Source organism: Colobus angolensis, unplaced genomic scaffold (genome assembly GCF_000951035.1).
Source record: "Colobus angolensis palliatus isolate OR3802 unplaced genomic scaffold, Cang.pa_1.0 Scaffold181, whole genome shotgun sequence".
NCBI lineage: Eukaryota > Metazoa > Chordata > Mammalia > Primates > Cercopithecidae > Colobus > Colobus angolensis.
Window position 1 is genome coordinate 3,816,786 of NW_012114944.1, and position 10,832 is coordinate 3,827,617.

General features: G+C 43.6%; 1 protein-coding gene and 1 pseudogene across 4 annotated transcripts in view; one reads left to right on the forward strand and one right to left on the reverse strand.

Annotated features, from left to right (window-relative positions):
- Positions 1-10,832, reverse strand: part of TBC1D2 (TBC1 domain family, member 2) — a 67,967-nt gene that overhangs the window by 32,701 nt on the left and 24,434 nt on the right. For all 4 annotated transcript variants that reach the window (XM_011939488.1, XM_011939486.1, XM_011939485.1 and 1 more), the window contains one exon: positions 923-1,056. In XM_011939488.1, the coding sequence (XP_011794878.1) occupies positions 923-1,049 (127 nt within the window). In that variant the 5' untranslated portion in view covers positions 1,050-1,056. The remainder of the gene's footprint in view (positions 1-922; positions 1,057-10,832) is intronic.
- On the forward strand, positions 1,629-3,082 carry LOC105509965 (annotated as a pseudogene).

Sequence of the window (10,832 nt, forward strand, 5' to 3'; positions counted from 1 at the left end):
ATTTTTTTGTAAAGACAGGGTCTCCCTGTGTTGCCCAGGCTCGCCTTGAACTCCTGGGCTCAAGCAGTCCTCCAGCCTTGGCCTCCCAAAGTGCTGGGATTACAAGCATGAGCCACCATGCCCAGCCTTATTTTAACTTTTTACTCTGAAAAAATTATAGACTCACGGGAAGTTGCAAAGACAATGCAGACATGTCTCAAATACTCTTCACCAAGCTTCCCCCGATGGTGATATCTTACACAGCTATAGTACACTATCAATTCTAAGAAATGGGTGTTGGTACAACATGTGTGCATAGGTCTATGTCATTTTATCACACGTGTACATTTGTTTTTGGTTTTGTTTGAGACAGAGTCTCACTCTGTCACCCAGGCTGGAGTGCCATGGTGCAATCTCGACTCACTGCAACCTCTGCCTCCCAGGTTCAAGTGGTTCTCCTGCCTCAGCCTGCTGAGTAGCTGGAATTATAGGCACTGGCCACCATGCCCAGCTAACCTTTGTATTTTTAGTAGAGTGGTGGTATTAAGAGGTGGTGCCCTTGGGAGGTGATCAGATTTAATGTCATGAGGGTGGAGCCCCTGATAAGATCAGTACCCTTAGAAGAAGCAGCAGAGACCAGAGATCTTTCAGCCACATGAGCACACAGTGAGAAGGTGGCCATGTGCAAGCCAGGAAGGGAGCCCTCACCAGACACTGAATCTGCCGGCACCTTGATCTTGGACCTCTCAGCCTCCACATAACTGTGAGAAATAAATGTCTGTTATTTAAGCCACACAGTTTATTGGGGTTTTAGTAAGTAGCCCAAGCCAACAAAGATACACACAAACACACAAATGCTGGTTCACTGGAAGGAAAGAAGGCACTTGTGCCAGCCGTGAGGAGCTGGTCCCTGAAGGCAGCTCAGCCCTGGACAGAGGCTCACCTGGGGTGCTGGGGTCAGAGGCTGAGAGCTGCTCCTCCCTCTGAGGCTCCCCACTCTGTGGAGAATCTTCCCCCGGAGGTTCATGGCCTGTTGCCTGGGCCTGCTTGTTGCCACGGATGTTGTGCATGGTGTTTCTGAAAGGAGATGAGAACAGAGGAGCATGAGGCTGAACCCTGCCTTTCTACCCCTCTGTCCTTCCTGCCGCCACTGCCGGAGCTCAGGTCTCATCCCCATACCCTGTCATCCCGACTGGTCTCCCAGACTCCAGGCACCCTACATGATGCATCCCCACGCATGGCACTCCCAATCTCCTTTACCTATCTCTTTCGCATTCTCATCTTCCACACACTATGTGGCTTGTTAGTAATATAAGCTTGACTTCCTCAACCCCCAACCCTGCAGCTGGAATATAAATGCCATGAGGCAGAGGTATTGTCTGTTTTGTTAACTGATGCACCTAGAATGCCTAAACAGTGCCCAAAATGTAGAAGGTGCTTAGTACGAGTGTGTTGGATGAATGCTGAATGGACTTGCTGCACCAACTTTCCCAAAACCTTCATCTGGTTTCATCACTATCTGGCTCAGAAACTATCAGTGGCTCCCAACTTCTGCTGAGATAAGTTGCAAACACCTCCTGACATCTTTCCCTGCTTGCTCTCTTTCCCTGCTCAGATCTGTCCTCTGTGCAGCCTTCACTGACCATCTCATGGCCGCCAAGGGGCTTAGTGCACTTCACAGCTGGGTCACCCTTTGGCCAAGTACTTGTCTAGGCTGAAGCCTCTTGATGTCATTTCTTTATCAACTGGGTACTAACCTACCTGCATGTTTGCTGGTGCCCAACACTGGGTTGTATGTGCCAGAGCCGGGCTCAATACATGTTTGGTTTATAGAAAGGAACTAGATAGTACCAAAGGCTGACCTGAGATCACAGACCACAGAGAAGTTCATAATGAGCTGGATGTAAAAACAGTTTAAGGAGTTTATTCTCCCTTGCAAAGAGATAAGATTAATAACAGGGAAGGGAAAATGATGAAAGGAGTTCACTAGGTCAGTGTATTCAAAACCAAAGGTTCCAACTCATTGGTAGATTGTTAAACCAGTTTAGTGTCATGACCAGCATTTAAAAAATGAAATAGAAAGTATCAGGGCTGCTGCCACCTGCCTGTGTCCACCTGTGTTGCACTGGGGTCCCGAGGAGCTGTTGGGTGGTACAGGCTGAGGCTGGCTTGTGTGGAAGTCATCCTCACCTCTGCTTGCCAGCTCTCCCATCCATCCTCTCTCCCAGTGGTTGTCATGCTGGTGTGCATCTCCTGCCTGCTGTGCTAGTTCAGTTTGCTCTTTTGGAAGCAGGAGATAGAACTGATGCTTGTGGGGCTGCAGGACTTGGGCCAAGACCACTTTTGTGAATATCACTGCATCAGGTCAATTTAGTGAAAACATGATACCCACAGTGAGCTTCGACATGAGGAAAGTAACTAAAGGTAACATCACAGTAAAGATCCAGGACATGGCTGGGCGCGGTGGCTCACGCCTGTAATCCCAGCACTTTGGGAGGCCGAGATGGGTGGATCACGAGGTCAGGAGTTCAAGACCAGTCTGGCCAAGATGGTGAAACCCCATCTCTACTAAAAATATAAAAAATTACTAGGCGTGGTGGCACGTGCCTGTAGTCCCAGCTACTCGGGAGGCTGAGGCAGAGAAGTGCTTGAACCTGGAAGGCGGAGGTTGCAGTGAGCCAAGATTGCACTACTGCACTGCAGCCTGGGTGACAGAGCGAGACTCCATCTCAGAAAAAAAAAAAAAAAAGATCTGGGACATGGGAGGACAACCCCAATTTTGGAGCATGTAGGAACTGTATTGCAGAGGAGTCAACGCTATTGTTTACATAACAGGTGCTGCAGATTCTGAAAAGATAGAAGCCTTGAGAAACGAGCTACATAATCTAGATAAACCATAGTTACAAGGAATTCCAGTGCTAGTACTTGGAAACAAGAGAGAGAGATCTTCTTAATGTCTTGGATGAGGAACAGCTAATTGAAAAAATGGATGTCTACTATTCTGGATAAAGAAATGTGCTACTACTCAATTTTTTGCAAAGAAAAGGATAACATAGGTATCACACTTCAATGATTTATTCAACATTCAAAATCTAGAAGCTGAAGTATCTCCTGAAGTCTTCCAGTCCTTCTCAGCTATAATCCTAGACTTACTGTCTGTTTCTCTAAAGTAATTCCCAAAATATGGTCCTCTCTAACCCCAAGAAATTGTCTTTTTCAGAGTTTATTTCTCATGTGCATTGCTGAAGATGTGTATCCCTAATTCTTCATAAGAATCAGCAAGTTGTCGGCCAGGCGTGGTGGCTCATGTCTGTAATCCCAGCACTTTGGGAGGCCGAGGCGGGCAGATCATGAGGTCAGGAGTTTGAGACCATCCTGGCTAACACAGTGAAACCCTGTCTCTACCGAAAATACAAAAAAATTAGCCAGGCGTGGTTGCGGGCGCCTGTAGTTCCAGCTACTCGGGAGGCTGAGGCAGGAGAATGGCGTGAACCCGGGAGGCAGAGCTTGCAGTGAGCAGAGATCGCACCACTGCACTCCAGCCTGGGCAACAGAGCTAGACTCTGTCTCAAAAAAAAAAAAATAGAATTAGCAAGTTGTCATGATCAAGTCAGCACGTATAAAACACACACATGTCTTACACATACTTGTCTTAAACTATATAGAGCTTTTAAAAATTTTATTAAAAAAACACACACACACACACTTTTGACCATCTTAAGAAGATTGCATACTTCCATCCTGGTCTTTCTAGGCCAGATTTTGTTGTTGTTGTCTGAGATGGAGTCTCACTCTGTCACCTAGACTGGAGAACAATGGCACAATCTTGGCTCACTGCAACCTCCACCTCCCAGGTTCAAGCGATTCTTCTGCCTCAGCCTCCGGAGTAGCTGGGATTACAGGTGCCCGCCACCACACACAGCTAATTTTGTATTTTTAGTAGAGATGGGGTTTTGCCATGTTGGTCAGGCTGGTCTGAAACTCCTGACCTCAGGTGATCCACCCGCCTCAGCTTCCCAAAGTTCTGGGATTACATGCGTGAGCCACTGCACTCGGTCTGGGCCAGATTTTTATATTGATTTTCAGTAAATGTTTATCTATAATATTTCATTTACAGTCCAGTAGCTTGATACTTATACTGACTTGATACAGCATGAAGTTTCTAGTGCCACACATGGTTTTTTAAAAACCTTTAAGCCTGGCTCATGTTGGATATAAACATAATGTTTATCTTATCTCACAAATGTCTGTGAAATGTATAATTACACCTTAGGATTCCAAAAATAGTTTGCAAAGAGTGAGCGGAGGCACCAGATCAATGTTGTCGGTTCTTTACACTGGTGAGATTCTACTTGAAGAGTATTAAAAACACTCTACTTTCTGAGAATTCTTTATCACCAAATAGCATTTGGGGATATGGAAGTAACTAAGGCACGCTTTGTATCTGTGTAGATCATTACTTCCATTTTTTTTTTCCGCATTCAAAATACTTTTTATCGGGTTGGGAATTGACGATTTCTCCAAAGCTTTTATGAATTTAAAGCATGCCGGTCAATATAATAAAATCTGTTAAGAATGTCAGACTTTGGCCGGGCGCAGTGGCACACGCCTGTAATCCCAGCACCTTGGGAGGTTGAGGCGGGTGGACTGCTGGAGGCCAGGAGCTTGAGACCAGCCTGGCCAACATAGTGAAACTCTGTCTCTACTAAAAATACCAAAGTTAACTGGGCGTGGTGGCTCATGCTTGTAATCCCAGCTTCTTGGGAGGCTGAGGCCAGATAGTTGCTGGATGTCACCTGAACCGGGCAGGCAGAGGTTGCAGTGAGCGGAGATTGCACCCCTGCACTCTAGCCTGGGCGACAGAGCAAGACTGTCTCAAAAAAAAAAAAAAAGAAAAAAAGAAAGTCAGGTTTTGTTCAAAAAAAAGAAAGAAAATATCAGAGTGCACCTTGCTTAGTCAGCATTAATATTTTGTGAATTACATATATGTGTAGTGAGTATGACAGAAAAACGTATTTGTTTTTACTGTGGCCATGGCTAACAGTTTGAAAAACACTCTATCAGGAGGGCATTTACTTAAAAGGCAGCTATAGTGTGGTCAAAAAAGACAGTCACAGCTGGGCATGGTGGCTCATGCTCGTAATCCTAGCACTTTGGGAGGCTAAGGCGGGTGGATCATTTGAGGTCCGGAGTTCGAGACCAGGCAGACCAACATGGTGAAATCCCTTCTCTACTAAAAATACAAAAAAATTAGCTGGGCTTGGTGGTGTACACCTGTAATCTCAGCTACTCAGGAGGCTAAGGCAGGAGAATCACTTGAACTCGGGAGGCAGAGGTCGCAGTGAGCCAAGATCGTGGCACCACACTCTAGCCTGGGTGACAGAGCAAGACTCCATCTCAAAAAAAAAAAAAAAAGAGGAAGTCAAAAGTTGAAAACCTGGCTTTGTTATGTAATCTCTACATACAACACGCACTTCTAGTTATGTGATGGAGAAATTTCTCTGAAAAACTCAAAACATATTAAGATCTAGTTTAAGGCAAAGGAAAGGAAGGGAAACCCAGGGACTGAACATGAAAAAGGATATGAAACTCAAATGGGAAGTAAAGAGGAAGATAAACGTGTAGATTAGATTACTGTTCAGTAAATATCTACTCCCTTCTCCGCACCCCCATGGGAACAGCTTCTTTCTCCTCTGCTTGACTCTGGGTGTGGGCCATGTGACTTCCTCTGGCCAACTGACGTTAGCAGATATGGTGTAAACACAGAGTTGAAGTGCGCTCGTATGTAATGCTTGCCTAGTACTCCTGCTCTTCATCATGGGAAGAACATGCCTCAGGTAGCTGCTGCTCCATGGAAGATGAGAAACACATGGGGTCAACCTAGATCTTACCAATAGCTTGGAGCCAAGACCCAATGAACCTAGCCTAGATCAGCTGAACCCAGATGCGTAAAAAACAAATGCTTTTTATTATATGACACTGAATCTAGAAGTGGTTTGTTTGCAGCATTATTATGGTGAAGGTTAACTAGGACATACGCTCGCCCAGAATAGATTCCAGAAACCTAGAGCCTCAGCTGCAAGGGAGGAAAGAAAACAAGGTCTTGGACATAAATTCTTGGGTCCACAGAGGGTACGGAACTTCAAGACCCCCAGCTTTCTGTAGGTATCTCAATTCTCTTTGGACCCAAAGATAACTACGTAAAGCTGGGGCTCTTTTTATGTATGTATGTATGTATGTATGTATGTATGTATGTATGTATGTATGTATGTTTTGAGACTGAGTCTCGCTCTGTCGCCCAGGCTGGAGTGCAGTGGCCGGATCTCAGCTCACTGCAAGCTCCGCCCCCTGGGTTCCTGCCATTCTCCTGCCTCAGCCTCCCGAGTAGCTGGGACCACAGACGCCGCCACCACGCCCGGCTAGTTTTTTGTATTTTTTTAGTAGAGACGGGGTTTCACCAGGTTAGCCAGGATGGTCTCGATCTCCTGACCTCGTGATCCACCCGCCTCGGCCTCCCAAAGTGAAAGCTGGGGCCCTTAAAGGTCCATACCCTCTGTGAAGAGAGAGGTTTTTTAAAAAATGCCTGTTGGCAAAATTGACACAAGGAAATTCTGGGTGAAGGCTCTCTAGCTGTTAATATAGCTTTACTAAACACACCAGGAAACAAGACGCTGTGAATGAAAGGCAGAACAACAGCAAACAGCATAATTAAGACTTCACATATTGGAATTATGAAGCTACAAGGACTTCAAATATTGGCATTATTAGATAGTGATTATAAAATAGCTATATTAAACTAAGAAGTACAACATGGAATCACAGAATAAGGAATATAAAAATAGGCATATTTGAGAAAGAATCAGATAGAATTTATAAAAATGTAAAATGTAATCTTAATATATAAATATAAAACCCAACAATTAAACAGATTAGACACAATGGAAAAAAATTGGTGAACTGAAAGATCTATAATAAATAAATTACCCAGCAGTCAGTAAGGAATTAGATATAACAAATACCACACAGAGGTTAAGAGATACAGAGAGCAGAATGAAATAGTTTAACTGTAGGGTGTTTCTCAAACTTTAATGTGCTTAAGAATCACCAGGGGATCATGGTAAAAAGAGATTCTTGGTCTTACCCACAGAGATGTTAATTCAGTAGGTCTGGGGTAAAGAATTTACATTTGTAATAGGCCCCCAGGTGATGCTGATGCTGTTGGTTCTTAGACCACATGGGGAACACCATGGGTCCTAATACATGTTTAATCAGAGCTTGCAAAAGAAAGAACAGGCCAGGCGGGCGCGGTGGCTCATGCCTGTAGTCCCAGCACTTTGGGAGGCCGAGGCGGGCGGATCACGAGGTCAGGAGATCGAGACCATTCTGGCTAACACGGTGAAACCCCGTCTCTACCAAAAAATGCAAAAAATTAGCTGGGCGTGGCGGCGGGCGCCTGTAGTCCCAGCTACTTGGGAGGCTGAGGCAGGAGAATGGCGTGAACCCGAGAGGCAGCGCTTGCAGTGAGCCGAGATCGCGCCACTGCACTCCAGCCTGGACGAGTGAGCGAGACTCCGTCGAAAGAAAGAAAGAGAGACAGACAGAAAGACAGAAAGAAAAGAAAGAATGAAAGAAAGAGAGAGAGAGAGAAAGAGAGAGAGAGAGAGAGAAAGAGAGAAAAGAAAGAAAGAGAAAGAAAGAAAGAAAGAAAGAAAGAAAGAAAGAAAGAAAGAAAGAAAGAAAGAAAGAAAGAAAGAAAGAAAGAAAGAAAGAAAGAAAAGAAAATGGGGAGAGGCAATAAACAAAGAGACAATGGCTGATAGGAATCTTCAGATTCGAGAAGCACACCTATTCTAAGCAGGATAAATTCCTATTCTAAGCAGGATAAATCAAGAAGAATCCATGTCAAAGACAAAGAGAATTTTTAAAGTAGCCAGACAGGTGATTTGCAAAGGAATGACAACTAGACCATTAGCCAACTTCACTACAGCAATAATAGAAGCAATAAGACACCAGAATAAGATAGTCAATGTGCTGAGAATTTTATTCCCTGTGTAACTTTCAAGAGTGAGAGTGAAATACTTTTTCAGACAAAGAAAAGCTGAGTTTACCACCAACAGTTACCCACTAAAGGAACTTCTAGAGGAAGTTCTTGAAGATGAAGAAAAATGATCCCCAAAGAAATTCTGCATGCAAGAAGGAACTGGAAGCAACGAAATAGGAAGACATAAGGATAAATCTAAGCAAACATCAACTGCAAAAAAAAAAAAACAAACAAAAAACCCCAAACAAATAACATCTGTTTATGTTTAAACAAATAATGTTTAATTAGGGGAGTGAACCAAGACAGAACTAAAAAATTGGGCGACAATAAAACACAAGGAAGACTTGGTTTCATGGAAGTTTTGATGTCCTTATGGTTGTTTAAGAGAAAAGCTGAGATACTTTCATCAGCTTTAACACTTAAAGTTGGCTGGGCATGGTGGCTCACACCTGTAATCCCAGCAACTTTGGGAGGCCAAGGTGGGCGGATCACCTGAGGTCAGGAGTTCGAGACCAGCCTGACCAACATGGAGAAACTCCGTCTCCACTAAAAATATAAAATTAGCCAGGCATGGTGGCACATGCCTGTAATCCCAGCTACTCAGGAGGCTGAGGCAGGAGAACTGCTTGAACCCGGGAGGCAGAGTGGTGATCAGCCAAGATTGTGCCATTGCATTCCAGCCTGGGCAACAAGAGCGAAACTCCATCCCCCCCCCCCAAAAAAAAAGAGACTTAAATATGTTAAAAATGCAGAGCAAAATTTCTGAAGAAATTGCTGAATAAATAGAAATATATGACTCCCAAAACAGCAGAGGCTAAACACTGTTCAACATAACTGGAATGTTCGGGTGATTATTTGTTGAACTTGTAGGACCTTGATTATTAAAAGATGCCTTCTCTTTACTGAGAAATCAAGGCTGTTTCCTTCCACAAATTAAATGAAATAATTCACATAAGTGCAGAACATGATGGTCAGGCACATAATCATAGCTCAAGATTTGCTTCTTCTTCTCTGGCCCTTTCCCAACAGGACCTACACGTTCCAATCAAACTAAATATATATATATATGACAGCCTTATTGAAATAGAAATCACAAACCATACAATTCACCTATTTAAAGTGTACAATTCACTTGGGTGTGGTGGCTCATGCCTGTAATCCTAACACTTTGGGAGGTCAAGGCAGGCAGATCACCTGAGGTTAGGAGTTTGAGACCAGCCTGGCCAACGTGGTGAATCCCTGTCTCTACTAAAAATACAAAAGTTAGCCAGGTGTGGTGGTGAGTGCCTGTAATCCAAGCTACACAGGAGGGTGAGGCAGGAGAACTGCTTGAACCCAGGAGGCAGAGGGTGCAGTGAGCCAAGATTGCACCACTGCACTCCAGTATGGGCGACAGAGTGAGACTGTGTCTCAAAAAATCAAAAATTAAAATTAAAAAAGTTAAGTATACAACTCAATGGATTTTGGTACAGTCACAGAGTTGTGCTGCTATGAATATTTGTGTAAGTTTTTGCGTGGATATGTTTTCATTTTTCTTGGGGATATAACTAGGAATGAAATTTCTGCATCATATGGTAACTTTATGTTTAACCATTTTAAGGAACTGCCAAATTGTTTTCCAAAGCAGCTGTACCATTTTATATTCCCAACAGCAGGGTGTGAGGGCTTCAATTTCTCCACACCCTCACCAATACTTGTTACCAATACTTCTTACTGTCCCTGATCATGGCCATCCTAGTGGGTTACGTAATCTCAGCTCACTGCAACTTCCACCTCCCAGGTTCAAGTGGTTGTCCCATTTCAGCCTCCTGGGTAGCTGGGATTACAGGCACCCGCCACTATGCCTGTTGAATTTTTGTATTTTTTGTAGAGGTGGGGTTTTGCCATGCTGGCCAGGCTGGTCTTGAACTCCTGACCTCAAGTGATCCACCTGCCTCAGCCTTCCAAAGTGCTGGGATTAAAGGCCTGGGCCATCACACCTGGCTTATTTTTATTTGATTTTTTAAGCTTTTGGTGTCATATCTAAGAAATCATTGCCTAATTCAAAGATTATGCTTTTGTTTCCTTCTAAGAGTTTTACATTCAGCTCTTTTACCCAATTTGAATTAATTTTGTGTATCGTGGGGATGGGGTCCAACCAACTTCATTCTTTTGTATGTTAATATCCAATTTGTTTCAGACCCATTTGTTGAAAATACTATTCTTGCCCCTATTAAATGGTCTTGGCAAGCTTGTTGAAAATCAGTTGACATAGATGCTTTGATTTATTTCTGGCCTCTGAATTCTATTCCATTGATCTACACATCTATCCTTACAACAGCACCACAGTGTCTGGATTACTATAGCTTTGTAGTAGTGTTGATATTGGGAAGAGTGCATCTTCAAACTTTTTTTTTCTTTTCTTTTTTTTTTGAAACAGAGTCTTGTTCTGTCACCCAGGCTGGAGTGCAGTGGCATGATCTCGGCTCACTGCAACCTCCACCTCCTGGATTCAAGCAGTTCTCCTGCCTCAGCCTCCTGCGTAGCTGGGATTACAGGTGCATGCCACCATGCCAGCTAATGTTTTTGTATTTTTAGTAGAGATGGGGCAAACTTTTTTTATTCTTCAAGATTATTTTGGGTACTCTGGGGCTCTTGAATTTCTAGGATCTTGAATTTTAGGTTCAACTTGTTGATTTCTGTAAGGAAGCCACCAGAATTTTGATGGGGATTATATTGAATCTGTAGATCTATTTGGGAAGTATTGTCAGATTAACAGGTTAACAATATTAAGTCTTTTTTTCCTTCTTTCTTTCTTTCTTTTTTTTTTTTT